This window comes from Sinocyclocheilus grahami, unplaced genomic scaffold, assembly GCF_001515645.1.
Source record: "Sinocyclocheilus grahami isolate Dianchi unplaced genomic scaffold, SAMN03320097.WGS_v1.1 scaffold3264.1, whole genome shotgun sequence".
NCBI lineage: Eukaryota > Metazoa > Chordata > Actinopteri > Cypriniformes > Cyprinidae > Sinocyclocheilus > Sinocyclocheilus grahami.
In genome coordinates this window covers 5,029-20,489 of record NW_015508416.1, presented here as the reverse complement: position 1 = coordinate 20,489, position 15,461 = coordinate 5,029, and the positions used below count along the sequence as shown (strand labels likewise).

At 38.9% G+C, this 15,461-nt stretch overlaps 3 protein-coding genes across 3 annotated transcripts in view; all 3 read right to left on the bottom strand.

The window, feature by feature from the left end:
* Positions 1-452: 452 nt before the first annotated feature.
* LOC107576151 (ATP-sensitive inward rectifier potassium channel 11-like) lies at positions 453-2,253 on the bottom strand. Its single transcript, XM_016262396.1, has 2 exons — positions 2,250-2,253; positions 453-1,745 (listed from the first exon to the last, which is right to left on the bottom strand). Exons 1-2 carry the CDS (start codon positions 2,251-2,253, stop codon positions 598-600), a joined length of 1,152 nt encoding a protein of 383 aa, XP_016117882.1. The 3' UTR covers positions 453-597.
* Positions 2,254-2,328: 75 nt separating this feature from the next.
* LOC107576152 (ATP-sensitive inward rectifier potassium channel 11-like) lies at positions 2,329-3,882 on the bottom strand. Its single transcript, XM_016262397.1, has one exon. It carries the CDS (start codon positions 3,541-3,543, stop codon positions 2,404-2,406), a length of 1,140 nt encoding a protein of 379 aa, XP_016117883.1. The 5' UTR covers positions 3,544-3,882; the 3' UTR covers positions 2,329-2,403.
* A 37-nt stretch (positions 3,883-3,919) lies between these two features.
* The window catches only part of LOC107576150 (ATP-binding cassette sub-family C member 8-like), a 12,770-nt gene continuing 1,228 nt past the window's right edge, over positions 3,920-15,461 (bottom strand). The window contains exons 2-14 of the mRNA XM_016262395.1: positions 14,508-14,674; positions 13,723-13,792; positions 13,439-13,596; positions 11,862-11,954; positions 11,642-11,744; positions 11,416-11,529; positions 11,220-11,340; positions 10,898-11,028; positions 8,243-8,321; positions 8,042-8,150; positions 7,547-7,650; positions 4,961-5,112; positions 3,920-3,991 (exon numbers count right to left, since the gene is read on the bottom strand). Of these exons, the coding sequence (XP_016117881.1) occupies positions 3,920-3,991; positions 4,961-5,112; positions 7,547-7,650; positions 8,042-8,150; positions 8,243-8,321; positions 10,898-11,028; positions 11,220-11,340; positions 11,416-11,529; positions 11,642-11,744; positions 11,862-11,954; positions 13,439-13,596; positions 13,723-13,792; positions 14,508-14,674 (1,473 nt within the window). The remainder of the gene's footprint in view (positions 3,992-4,960; positions 5,113-7,546; positions 7,651-8,041; positions 8,151-8,242; positions 8,322-10,897; positions 11,029-11,219; positions 11,341-11,415; positions 11,530-11,641; positions 11,745-11,861; positions 11,955-13,438; positions 13,597-13,722; positions 13,793-14,507; positions 14,675-15,461) is intronic.

The window sequence follows — 15,461 nt, the reverse complement described above, 5'->3', positions numbered from 1 at the left end:
TTAAAGGGACAGTTCACCCAAAAATGAAAATGTGATGTTTATCTGATAAATGTCTGGCACAAACCGATCGTTTCGTGTCTTAGGACATCAATGTGTCGTTAATTTGGATTTGTCTGTGCATGTTTTTTTTTACTCTCATAGATTTTGTTACCATTGCCATGCATTATACAACTGATAGACTGCAACGGTTAAAGTTAAAAATCATCAAATGTGTTCTACTGAAGAAACAAAGTCACCTACATCTTGGATGCCCTGGGGGTAAGCAGATAAACATCAAATGTTCATTCTTGGGTGAACTATCCCTTTAAGTAACCTACACTCTAAAAAATGCTGGGTTGTTTCAACCCAACTTTGGGTCAAATATGGACTAACCCAACTTTTGGGTTAAAAATTTAATTAAAAAATTTAACCCAACAGCTGGGTTAGTCCATATTTGACACAAAGTTGGGTTGAAACAACCCAGCATTTTTTAGAGTGTATAACATGACTAGCAATACAAGTAGCTATCGATACGTTTTATTCAAATAGAGTTATATGAAATAAATAAACATGTCAAACTCTTTCGTTGGGCCTCGGGAGGTTAATGACAGAGCGAGTTCACAGTTCTTTGGTGTGTTGATGTCTGATTCTCCTCTTCACTGACGCGCCGCGGCTGCTGCACTCCTGCAGTTTGAAGCTCTCCAGCCCTCCCGCGTCATCCAGCGCGCGCGCGCTGCAGCTCGGCGTCGCCACTTTAACGGTGTTTCCAAACTTGGAATAGTCCACAGCGTACATCCCATCCTCCTCAGACACCGTAGGCACAAACCTGTGACCCCACAGTATCTCCTCGGACAGGTAAGAGGTCCGCGCTTGGGTGGTGATGCCGGTGGTCTCCACCACCCCCTCCAGTATGACGACCACCTCAATGTCGCGGTGCTGCAGGTCCGCCGCCGACAGATCATACAGAGGGCTGTTTTTATCAATAACGTGACTGATGATGAGGGGAGACACCAGGAAGATGCTGTTGGTGCCCACCGGGTTGTCTATCTGGATGTCTATCTGGTCCAAAGGCACGATCTCGCCTTCATTGGTGACGGTCTTGCGCACCACCTGCACGTGGACGGTGGCACTGATGATCATGCTCTTCCTCAAGTCCCCGAGGCGAAACATGAAGCACAGCTTGTTGTTTCGGACGGTTATAACCGCGTGCTTGCTGAAGATGAGCGTTTCCGCTCGCCGATTCGCTTGCGCTGTTTTCATGAAGATGCATCCTAGCATGATGGCATTGATCACCAGACCTACTATGTTCTGAATGATCAGTATCACGATCGCCGACACGCACTCCTCCGTGATCATCCGTCCACCAAAACCAATGGTCACCTGGACTTCGATGGAGAACAGGAACGCGGAGGAGAACGAGTGGATGTCCGTTACGCACGGCACAAAGTCGTCACCTTTCTGGTCCAGATCTCCGTGCGCGAACGCGATGAGCCACCAGATCATCCCGAACAAGAGCCAACTGCACAGGAACGACATGGTGAAGATCAGGAGGGTGTGAAGCCATTTTAGGTCCACTAGTGTAGTGAAGACGTCCAGGAGAAACCGTCCTTGTTCGCGAATGTTCGTGTGAGCGACGTTGCACGTTCCGTTCTTGGCGACGAATCGCGCCTTCCGCGATTTAGTCTTGAATTTGGGCTGTAACACATCCTCCGCCAAGCGAGTCAACAGATAATCCTCGGGAATGAGTCCTTTTTTTAAATGCAGACCTTGAGCCAAAAACTCATCACCAAACACCAATGACTTGTATATATGGGTACAGTCATCTATATGCTTAAACATTAAGATTTGTGACCCTGGAGCACAAAAGCAGTCTTCAGTTGCTGGGGTATATTTGTAGCAATAGCCAACAATCCATTGTATGGGTCAAAATGATCGATTTTTCATTTATGCCAAAAATCATTAGGATATTAAGGAAAGATCATGTTCCATTAATATATTTAGTAAATTTCCTACTGAAAATACATCAAAACTTCATTTTTGATTAGTAATATGCATTTCTAAGAACTTCATTTGGACAACTTTAAAGGCGATTTTCTCAGTATTTAGATTTTTTTGCACCCTCAGATTCCAGATTTTCAAATATTGTCCGATCCTAACAAACCATACATCAATGGAAAGCTTATTTATTCTGCTTTCAGATGATGTATACATCTCAATTTCACAAAATTGACCCTTGTGACTGGTTTTGTGATCCAGGGTCACATTTGTACTCATGGAAAAGTATTACTAAAGTATTCAAACCTGTTCATTAGAAGGGGGCATCCCAATACTTTTGGCCGTATAGTGTGAGTGTGTATATATTATAGGTTACTTAATATTATATACTCTTTCGTTGGGTCTCAGGAGGATAATGGCAGAGTACATTCACAGTTCTTTGGTGTTTTGATGTCTGATTCTCCTCCGCACTGACGCGCCGCTGGACTCCTTCAGTCTGAAGCTCTCCATCCCTCCAGCCTCATCCAGAGCGCGCGCGCTGCAGCCCGGCGTCGCCACTTTAACGGTGTTTCCAAACTTAGAATAGTCCACGGCGTACATCCCATCCTCCTCAGACACCGTAGGCACAAACCTGTGACCCCACAGTATCTCCTCGGACAGGTAAGAGGTCCGCGCTTGGGTGGTGATGCCGGTGGTCTCCACCACCCCCTCCAGTATGACGACCACCTCAATGTCGCGGTGCTGCAGGTCCGCCGCCGACAGATCATACAGAGGGCTGTTTTTATCAATAACGTGACTGATGATGAGGGGAGACACCAGGAAGATGCTGTTGGTGCCCACCGGGTTGTCTATCTGGATGTCTATCTGGTCCAAAGGCACGATCTCGCCTTCATTGGTGACGGTCTTGCGCACCACCTGCACGTGGACGGTGGCACTGATGATCATGCTCTTCCTCAAGTCCCCGAGGCGAAACATGAAGCACAGCTTGTTGTTTCGGACGGTTATAACCGCGTGCTTGCTGAAGATGAGCGTTTCCGCTCGCCGATTCGCTTGCGCTGTTTTCATGAAGATGCATCCTAGCATGATGGCATTGATCACCAGACCTACTATGTTCTGAATGATCAGTATCACGATCGCCGACACGCACTCCTCCGTGATCATCCGTCCACCAAAACCAATGGTCACCTGGACTTCGATGGAGAACAGGAACGCGGAGGAGAACGAGTGGATGTCCGTTACGCACGGCACAAAGTCGTCACCTTTCTGGTCCAGATCTCCGTGCGCGAACGCGATGAGCCACCAGATCATCCCGAACAAGAGCCAACTGCACAGGAACGACATGGTGAAGATCAGGAGGGTGTGAAGCCATTTTAGGTCCACTAGTGTAGTGAAGACGTCCAGGAGAAACCGTCCTTGTTCGCGAATGTTCGTGTGAGCGACGTTGCACGTTCCGTTCTTGGCGACGAATCGCGCCTTCCGCGATTTAGTCTTGAATTTGGGCTGTAACACATCCTCCGCCAAGCGAGTCAACAGATAATCCTCGGGAATGAGTCCTTTTCTGGACAACATAGCTGGTCCATGCTATAATTTCGCGGCTGCGCTACTAAGTTGTATCGTGGCTAATCTGTTTTTCCGCACAAAGTCTGCGCGCTTACAGGAGGTGAGGAGGTCCCGTGGGAAGACGCCACTTTTAGTACTCCGGCTGCCGCTGCCTGTCAGTTGAAACCGGATATTTTCTCGCACATCCTCAGATGTGACATTGGGCCGGACAGAAAGTCTCGCTCAGCACAGGGCATGCGTGCCAAACGCCAACTTTAGATACGGCTCTGCGTTAACAATTAAACGACACACTAGACTAAGCTACTATACTTATGTCATAGTGAGGACTCCAGTTCTAAAGAGACACAACTATAGTAGGCTATAGTCAGGGGGCCCCATAGCAAATTCAGTGTACAGGGCCCAGAATTCCTAGCGATGCCTCCGACTCAACAAAGTTGTACTGTGCTGTAGAATTTTCCTATAAAAAAAATAATATAAATATAAAAAGCATTACTAATATAATTTTTTTTACAACTTTTTTAACCTCATTTTATAATTATGATATAAACTTTTAAATAATTTCTAACCCTTTAACCTAGCCTATTAAAAAGAGCATTATTAACATAATTATTATAGTATACATTTGTTCATAATTTCTAACTTTTAAACCTAACCTGTTTCTTAAAAAGCATTACATGATAATGTTTTATAATCTAACTTTTTTTAACCTAACATATTAAAAACAGCATTATATTATATTATTTTTTTATAATTTATTTTTAACCGTATCTATTAAAAACAACATTATTGATATAATCATTATATTATTTTTTATTTAATTTCTAACTTTTTACCTTAACATATTAAAAACAGCACTATAATATATATTATAATGTATTATACTGTTTTTTAAGAATCAGTAACTTTTTTTTATAATCCCTAATCTTAAAATCTAACCTAAAACAGCATTGTTAATTTATCATTTTTAATGGCATTTCTCCAATATATGCATTTACAAAATATTATTCATAATTAATGATATTATTATTACAATTTAAGTGATTTAATTAAAAAGGTAATATGAATTTCAGTATACATTACTTATATATTAGTGCTTTAATGATGGCTTGCATTCATTCTGGCATGGGATTTTTATATTGAATTCTTTATATCAATCTGCAGGTGGTGTATAAACACCAGCACTTTTCTCACAGACGCTTTCCTTTCGTTTTGAATTAGTCAAACTGACCCAAACTGTGTCCGTTGCTCTATTAAACTCAGCCAGTGCGTTTAACAGAGCCACGCTTCATTTATTCAGAGAGATGAAGGCAGAGGAGAAGAGTGCTTGAAAATCGAGTGAAGTGAATCGAGGTCTCGGCCCCTGGGTGTTTTTCTTCTACCTCTCAGACTCTCTATTGTACTTCTAAATACACACACACACACACACACACACACACACACACACCGTAGCCATGTCTATAGAAGCAGTGGCCTCGTCCATAATCAGAATACTGCTCTTCCGCACGAATGCGCGCGCCAGACAGAAGAGTTGACGCTGCCCCTGGCTGAAGTTCTCCCCACCTTCAGTTATCATGGCATCTGAAACGCAAGGTGAAAGATCATAAGTCATATATTTAGAGAGCTTTTGATTTGCAATCTAAATGGTTTCTATGTGTTCAGAGTGAAATGTTGGTGCAGCTGGTTTGATGTGATTCTCAGCTGACCACACAGTCAATCTGATGTGCTCACGGTTAGAAATATAGCCGTTTTTCTGTGAAAAAAAATGAGATCTTAACCTTATTAACCTCATTTCTCTAAATTCAACATGACCAAACCTTTGCTGCGTTTATACTTTTATCAAGTAAGAAGTCTATTAGTTTAATTGTAAAATCATCCACCTTGAGGTTGTGGTTCACGTAAACATAAGAATAACACTTATATTGTTAGTAATATTTGAAGATGAACACTTACTGGACTGAAGCAACGTTTCACTTGATTGCTTAATTATCCATGCATAACTGTTTTTTTTTTAGAACAAATCATGTCAAAATGGGAATCCATCAGGCTTTTGATTAACATTTAGCCTATTTGTTCATCTCTCCATCATCATTGTACTGCATTGCATTATTTGTTTTGAAACTACAGAGCTTTGATCCCAAAACTAAACATTCAAATATCATCTTACAGGAAATGTAGAGTGACAACTGCTATTTATATGATTCTATGCAAGTAGACCGCTATAATGTAGAAATCAAACTGATTTACATGCTTTTTTAGAATTTCATTATACATTTTGTTCATATAAACATCAGCATCTGCACCAAATTGCATATTTGTGACCCTGGAGCACAAAAGCAGTCTTAAGTCGCTGGGGTATATTTGTAGCAATAGCCAAAAATACATTGTATGGGTCAAAATTATAGATTTTTCTTTTATGCCAATAATCATTAGGATATTAAGTAAAGATCATGTTCCATGAAGATATTTTGTAAGTTTCCTACTGTAAATATATTAAAACTTATTTTTTGATTAGTAATATGCATTGCTAAGAACTTCATTTGGACAACTTTAAAGGCGATTTTCTCAGTATTTAGATTTTTTTGCACCCTCAGATTCCAGATTTTAAAATAGTTGTATATCGGCCAAATATAGCCCTTTCCTAACAAACCATACATCAATGGAAAGATTATTTATTCAGCTTTCAGATGTATAAATCCCAATTTCGCAAATTTGACACTTAACCTCTTAAGACCCGGCAAAACATTTTAGGAAAATGTTTTTATTTTTTCATGTCATTACATTGTTTAGAGAATTAAAAAAACAAAACAAAAAAAAACAATTATATTTTATTCATAAGTTATGCTACGTCCTTGGTAGAGGACATTGGGACTCAATTTCTTTAAAAAAATAAAAAGACATGAATGAACATGCATAGGCAAAAACAATTTGACATTTAACACAAAAACAAAAATTTTTTGACCAAACTTAGTATAAAGATAATTCTCAACTATGTTATAACAGAATGATTTGATATACCATTTTTCTTCATGCAAAATGTGTGTAAAATGGCCATAAACAGGTTTTCTCATTATATATAATGTAACTATAAACTACATCTAATTAGCATATTAATGTGTTTTTGGGGCAACATGTAATGAAAAAAAGAAGTGTAATATTGAGAGTAATAATTGACAAGATTTTCATAATAATATATATTTCATAGGAATATTGAAATATAATTTATTTCCCTATTCATTTGTTGTGTCTCCCAAAATGCGTAATAAACATGCTTTTAGTTCTGGTTTCCTCATATGAGGACATGTATGAAATCAACGTCCCGTTTCGTAACAGAAAGTTATATTTTGATTTGAAACCCCATAACATTTTCCTGAGATGTTGATTTATGACACACAGTTTAAAAATGTGTCAGATTGAAATGATAATTACAAAATATTATCATATTTCCATAAGAGTGTCACTAAATTAATATCAGACATATCTGAAGACCAAGGAGAGGGAGTGGTCATAGTGAAACATCCAAACATTTAGTATCTCTGAAAAGCCCTGAATGTGCTCTGTACAGGACATCCAGACTTCAAACTGTGGCATGTATAGTCTCAGAGAAATTCACTAAAATATAATGTACTCATATGAGGATGCAGGGTCTCAGGAGGTTAAGACTGGTTTTGTTGTCCAGGGTCACATTTTTGCTCAGTTTGGGCCTCCTCCATATTCTGATTATATCATATAGTGAGCCATAAAAGCCTGATGTATCAAACACGATACGCAACAACAAAGAGTTTTTCTCTAAAGGTTAAATAAACACTTTTTTTTTTTTTGTCATTTCGTATGTCAGGCTTACGGTGTTAAATGGATTGAAGGGATATTTTTCATGTTCCACATAAGAAAAAAATTCATAAACAGTAGGTTTGGAATGACATGAAGTTGAGTAATGACAGAATTGTCATATTTTGGGTGAATTACCCCTTTAACATTGGATTTCTATCAGTATCCGGCATGTTTTATGTCTTACCTAGTCCTCCAGGCAGGGTTTTAACAACTGGTTTGAGTTGTGCGATTTCTAACGCCTCCCACAGCATGCTGTCTGTAGCCTTCATCTCTGGATCTAGATTAAAACTGAACAGAAGAAGATGAGGTATTGTAAAACTTCATTATAATTTCAGCTTGCCCTAGAAATCCTTCAGTTCTTCAGTCCCATACTGATGTGTGATGAGGCTTTTAAAAACACTGAAACAGAACAAAAATGAGTTCACTCTGCTGTTGCTACGGTACATTTAGAACGAAAATGGCAGTGATAAATAATATGTCAATGCTTATTTATGCTTGTCTGTCTTCCATTCATAATGCACATAGGTCGTTTGTGAAATCATATCTCATGTATCAAATTCAAACCGATTATGTTGTTCAAATGTAAATGAGTTTTTAATTTAAATGAACAAAATTCTATTGTCTAGGATACTGTGTCAATATCATTGACTCCTGCAGTATTTGGTTTCATGAGACGCACCGGATGGTTCCGCTGAATAAGAAGGGATCTTGCAGAATAATAGAGAAGCGCGACCTCAGCGTCTGAAGGGGCAGCTTTGCTATATCGATGTCATCGATGATTATTCGCCCTGTTAAATCATACAGACTTAAAATCCATGCCATATATCATACATAATCTGTCATTTACATTACATTAGCTTCAACTAGAAAAATGAGTCACCTTCAAATGTGTCCACCATCCGGAAAAAGGCTAATGAGAAAGACGACTTGCCACTTCCTGTTCTACCACAGATTCCAACCTATAACAGATCAAAACAACAAAGGATTTTTTTTAGTTAACCTTTATTTATAATACATATTTCATATTTTAATATTAATAATTGTGTAATATTACAATATGTATGATAAATTAATTGAATTGGTTTTTTAAAAATATTTTAAAAGAGTATATCTTAAATTAATATGAAGTATGAATAATCTATACAAATTATGTTTCAGATTTTTTATATTTTATAATATTCAATTTATTATTTAGATATATTTGTAAATATTTAAAAATAATGAATATATATACGAGTTCATTTGCAAAAACCGATAAATGCCACTTAAAAAAAAAAAGTATTCTCCACATATAGCGCGATCTGAACCCTAAACACGTTTTGTCAAAAAAGCCGGTTTTGTCCAGGCATCACGAGTTCACGTTTGACTGCAGAAGCCGACAAGCACCCTTGTTGTTTTTGAACAGAAGCCGATAAGTCCATTTTAGCGAATCAGCGTGCTGTATTCAGGTCAGGTGACAAGGCTACTTTCACTTTGTAAAGACGTGCTAGCTGAGAGGAGTTTCGTCAAAGCTGACTAAAAGTGATCGAGGATGGATAATTTCGACGAACTTGATGAACTTTTGATATCTTCAGGGCGAAAAAGGAAAATAAAAGCTCCATGTATTGCGTGTAATTACATCCACACAGTTTATGATCACAACATCAACAATGTTTGTCAGGCATCTACATTGTCATCTGAGGAGATTACAAAGATTAAGCGAGTGTTTTTTTTTTTTTTACTCTAAAACATGAAATGTGGAGTTATCTGCTTTTGTTATAAAATATGTAAAAAAATAAAATAAATAACATACTTTCAATGAATGAATGATGATGATTCAAACGCGAGTTTTGAGCAGTGTAGAGTAGCACTTGTTTGTCATTTCTCCAATCACAAGTGCAGACATGGTTTTATGTTTACGCGGCGCGATGCAATGCAACGCGTAAAAAGACAGTATAAGTCACTATAATCCGTAATTATGTCCCCACTGGATGCAGCAAATGCCTCGTTTATAATGGGTTTTCATGTTTTTGAATCGTCGCTCCGGCTGGACAGGGCATCACAGTATGGTAAGGGGCGTAACATTTCCATCACACGCTTGAGGTATTCGGATGCATTAATGTACAGTATGTGGTAAGAAAGTCCTGTCACTTTAAGAGAATGCACTGACCCAGTGCACTGATACAGTACATTCAGCCGGCTATGTCTGCTATAGGATACTTACCAAGACGGCCATTTTGACCATTTTTGTGTGAATTTGTCCATTGAAATAATACTTCAGAGAGAGCTTAATATTTGCGCACGTTCTGAGTTCGGGTTTGCGCGCTTCAGATGAGCGCACACACAAATCTTCTCCCTGCACACGTACCCCTTTAAGTTATTATTACTTAATCAAAACAAACCAACTGCAGTTTGATTGCTATTACTTTGAATGCACAATAAAAAAAAACATGATTTCTGAAAAAAAAACAAAAATGGCGTTATCGGTTTCTGCAAATGAACTCTTCACACACACACACACACACACACACACACACACACACGGTTTCAGTACAGTTCGGTATGTGCTATGTTTAGGCAAAAACTATACTGTCAAATAAAAATAAGGAAAATAAGAATAATCTATCTAACGACAGGCAACATCACTAATAAATACAATAGAGTAAAGATACAAATAAAATAAACAGTGATTTTCAGTTTTTTTTTAGGTAGATCTAACATTAGTTTTTAGGTACAGAAATTGAATAAAGTAATGAAATGTAAAATAGCATTGCATATTTGACTGTATAAATAAATTTTTATTAAAGTTACAAGAGCTATTCAATCAAGAGCAGTGAGTGATTTCTTTGTTGTTGCTGTTTGATTAATATTAAGAAAGTCCTGTCACTTTAAGAGAATGCACTGACCCAGTGCACTGATACAGTACATTCAGCCGGCTATGTCTGCTATAGGATACTTACCAAGACGGCCATTTTGACCATTTTTGTGTGAATTTGTCCATTGAAATAATACTTCAGAGAGAGCTTAATATTTGCGCACGTTCTGAGTTCGGGTTTGCGCGCTTCAGATGAGCGCACACACAAATCTTCTCCCTGCACACGTGAGCTTGCATCCTCTGGCTCTTAAATGTTTAAACTGGCAAAGCTTAAACGAGTTTAGCTTAAACACAGATATCGTGTGCTGTTCAGGTCTCACCTGTGCGCGCGCGCTATCAGCACCTGGGTGATGACGGAATAAATGACTGCTCATATTCCAGCATACGGCACTCGCATTGAACAACAGTGAATGGTTTGTCCACGTTTTATTTTTTTCATCGCTGTTCTTGTAATGTATTGGGAAGCCAGAATGCGCATCCATCAACAAAAACATATATTAGCTGAACCTTGTTTGTTTTACGTGTTATTTATAGCAAACCATATTGCAGATGTGTTGTCAGATTTAAGTTGAACAAGTTGTCCTAGCGCGTGCTGAACCGTACGGTTCGATTTTTTTCCGCAAACCGTTCCACCCCTAATATATATATATTTATTTATATAATATGACTTCAATTGCATACCTTTTGTCCTGGGCTGATGTGGGCATTGACGTGTTTGAGGACCGGCTTCAGGGTGCTGTCGTACCTCACGCTCAGATTCTGGATCTGAATCTTACCCTGCTGAGGCCAACCTTCAGGAACCTGAGACGCCGCTGAGAGAGAAACATTTAACCAAAGAGATAAGAGGCCTAAGTTATACAGAGACGGACAGAAACTGAGAAAACAGGAAATGAAGGAGACAGATGCTGAGCGCACAAGTCCAGTGAAAATGAGACTCAAAGTGAAGGACGAAGCAGCTAGTCAATACACGTGGCTCAGATATCCAGTGTGTCTTGATACTCACACAGCAGACCCTCGTAGTTTTCAGGTTCAGTCCTCAGCAGGGCTTTTATTTTCTTCACAGCTCCCAGCTGCACCTCCATGTCTGCCAGATTACGCACCATCCAGTTCAGATAGTTGGACACCTGAGAGATAAAATACACATAAGTTATCCAATATTACTGATGATCAGTTTGTAGAAAGTATATTTGGATTCTTACCATGAGGGCGTACGTGAGTCCCAGCCCCACCAGCCCCGTGGACGGATGATTGTACAGTGAGTTTGTGATGGATGCCACAGCTGCTATTAGGACAATACAGGCCCCGATGTACTCCTGCAGGAGATACAACAGTATCACAATTAGGTAGCATTTGATCAAACGAACACCACATGGAGACTGGAACAAACAATAACAACACAATGACTTGTGTGGCTTATAAACGCACCATTCGGACCTCCAGCCAGCGATTGGCCGCTGTGAGGAAGAGAGAGGCCATGTTATTGGCATCTGTGAACTCTAGAAGTCTCTGTCTGAATCTAGGCTCATACCTAAGAAAGGAAAGTACCAGAAGAATGTGTTTATATAGAAAGCATTTAGCAGATGCTTTCAACCAGAGTGACTGAAGGAGAGTGACACGGTCAACAGATCAACATCGTTCTGCGCACCTGAACGCTCTGATGGTTGTGAGCCCCTCTACGGTCTCAGAGAAGTGTGAGAGGAGAGGAAGCTGTGTGCTGTCTTCCAGCTGCTGAAGATCTCTGCAAATACACACGCAGGTCACTTTAACGAAACAGTTTCAATGCTTAAATGATAGTTCACCCAAATATGAAAATTCTCTCATTTACTCACCCTCATGCCGCCCCCCGATGTACAGTATATGACGTTCTCTCTTCAGACACGGATGAAGGTTTTTAGAAACATAATCCATCTCTATGAGTCCGTACAAGTACATACAACCATCATGGCAGTAATCCATGCAACCCCAGTGGATGAATCAAAGAATCAAAATAAACTTGACTACAATGCGTGCGTTCTAGAGAGGGTTAAGTTTACGCTTGAGAAGTTGTTGCATTGAAGCTCGCTCGAGAAGTGATGCTGCTTCCACATCATTTCCCGCATGAGCTTTACAACAAGCTTTATACACACTTCAGCCCACGGTTACATCATACTTTACAATGCATTGACGTCAACACTTACAAAACGTACAAAAGCTATAAACATTGCTTCCTGCTGACTGTTGTACATGCATTCAAGACAGCGTCAAGCTTACATGACTTATTCCACTGTACTTCCCACTTGCACTTCACAACATGCTTGCATTTACATCAAATGTAAACTCAACCTTCTGTTGCATTGTAAAGTTTGAGCAAGAAGTGACGTTTCTCTATGCTTAGATTTCACAACGCACTTACGTTTCCGTCAAGTGTAAACTCAAGTTTGTGCAAGAAGAGGCCGTCAATTGTGCTTCGCATTAGCTTTACAACAACTTTACATCACACCAATATGCTTACTTCATAACTCACAACATGCTAATGTTTATGTCAAGCATAAACTCAATCCTATTGTGAATGAACGTACAGCTGTTGGGTGGAAGTAATTGTTTATAGTTTTTATTTTATTTTTTACTATAAACCATCACCTTCCATCCAACTTTTATACACGCATTTGTGGACCGCCACTTTTCGTGCAAACTTCACAACTTGCAACTCAACGCAACTTTCTTGAATGCGTGTATGACAGTTATGATATTTTTCTTATACACACCTGTCGGTTTTCTTCAGAAGACATTGATTCATCCACTAGGGTCATATGGACTACCTTCATGATGGATGTATGTGCTTTTTTGAGCGTTAACATTTGGGTGCCTATTGCAATATATGGACTATATCAGATGGATTATTTTCTAAAAATCCTAATTTATATTCATATGAAGAATGAAAGTCATACAATAGGGGTGGCATGAGTAAATGATGATAGAATTTCATTTTTGGAAGAAATGTCTCTTTAAGTATTAAAAATAAATGTGTGACTGAATTCTAAATTCTGTTAGAATTAGATTAAACTGCATCAAATTAACAATGAATACATGATTTTCACCAAAATTTGGAGATATACAATATTATTCCAGGATAAATATTAAATCAAAATCAAGCAAAACAAATATGGACAAATCATTGCAACTGCAATGGAAAAGTAAACCGTTTCAGATAAAAGCCTCTGATAAATTAATCTGACTGTTTACTTTGATGCGACTCTGAAGTATTTCTGGATGAAGTAGCAGGCGGTGGCCAGTGGTGCGAGTACGATGAGGAAAACCGGCGTGACGTATGAGATCACACCCAGAGCTGACACACACAGCAGCGTGGAGCGACTCAAACACTCCAGAGTGGCAGGAATGTGCTGAAACAGAAATATTCATATGCAGTTATTTAAAAGCTATCGCTAAATGCTGTTCTAATAGTCAACCAAGGAAAAATACTGCCTCACACAGAAGCATCATTTGATTTTGGTATCGTAACATCATACCTGATCTATCGTATTGGTATCAGAAGAGAAACGGTTTAATATGCTTGCTAAAGGAGTCGTTTCAAAGAGCCTAGAAAGAGAAGGAGGGAACAATTTGAAAAAAATAATTTAATCTTTTTTCAAATTTAGCCACAGGCCACTTTTTTTCATTTTCATTTCATTTTTTTTTGTCCTTCAGGAGTTTGCGAGTTCTCATCCACTTTCATTGCCTGTAAAGGAGCAGCTATGACATTCTGATAAATATCTCATTTGGCATTCCATGGTGAAAATACACAATTTAAAAATAAAAAATTTAATGAAAGACCATTTTGGGCTGAACTATAACCTAAAGCAGGGACCTCCAAACTTTCTCCATCAGCCGACCCACTTTGACCTAAATTTTACATCAAGATATTTCAATAATTTAACACATTTGCATGTTCATGGTTCTGTCAGTTAATGGCCGCAGAACATGCAGGTAAACCAATATTATAATAAAAACACAGATTAGCATATCACCCTGCCTGTCCAGATGTCCTCCCATGCGCACTTAGAGTGTTACTAAGTCACTAAATCCCCCAAATGTTGATTGCTTTATTAAATGAGCCATAGAGTGGGTACACAGGCAAAGAGTAATAAAACAAGACGCACATAAACTTTCTCAACCCTATGCTCATGGCCACTCACCTCATGTCCTTTCATCTAATACATACCCACATACACCGTTACTCAGCCATGACAAATTATACACAATATACAATAACAATTCACATAAACACTTCAGGAATATGAAGGTTGAAATGTACCTCATTGGAGCAAGGATAATATTATTGAGCAGATTGTGGTGCAGTTCTTTGGCCACCCGCAGGCCTGTCCACTCCACAGCCACTGATGTGGCCAGACAGAGTATGATACCCAGACAGCACAGCAGACTGAACACCAGCAGGTATGATGAGTGACTGAAACCAACATCCTGTGAGTAGAACAATGATAACCGTTAAAAAAACACCAACTCACTTGGTATCCACATGACCCTGTTGAAAAAACCAGCATATGCTGGTTAGGTATGTTTTGACGCTGGGATGCTGGTTTAAGCTGGTCCTTTGCTGGTTTTTGCTGGTTTAAGCTGGTCCTTTGCTGGTTTATGCTGGTTTAAACTGGTCCTTTGCTGGTTTAAGCTGGTCCTTTGCTGGTTTATGCTGGTCATGTGCTGGCAAAGGACCAGCATAAATCAGAAAAGGACCAGTTTAAACCAGCAAAGGACCAGCATAAACCAGCATCAAAACATACCTAACCAGCATATGCTGGTTTTTTCAACAGGGGAGTAGAAGGCAGGATATATCTGTGCACATGTAAGTGGTTGGTAAGTGATTCTGTCAAACTAATCTCAAGCTAGCATGTTTTGTCATGGTTATACTTTGCATAGTACAACAGCTGCATATTTTAAGCATTTATTTACCAATATTAGTGTTGCAGTGCTGCAAGAACAATAACTACAAAGATAAAGATAACAATATTAGCATCCACACCGATGGACAATAATATTCTGTGTATTATAAGCACGCGCTGCACTTTTGTCGCCTGTCACTTTAAATGCTTGATCTCTTTAAAGGTCATGTAAAGTTTCAGGAATGACAACCACATTTAAATACAGGAGTAAATTATTGTTTCATGTGTGTGAAAGGATTGAATTTATTTCCTTATGAAATTAACTATTCATGAAACCAATACTCAGGAACTCACACAAAACAGACACCATG

Excerpts from the sequence above, each read along its gene's own strand:
- LOC107576152 (XM_016262397.1), bottom strand. The coding sequence starts at position 3,543 with ATGTTGTCCAGAAAAGGACTCATTCCCGAGGATTATCTGTTGACTCGC.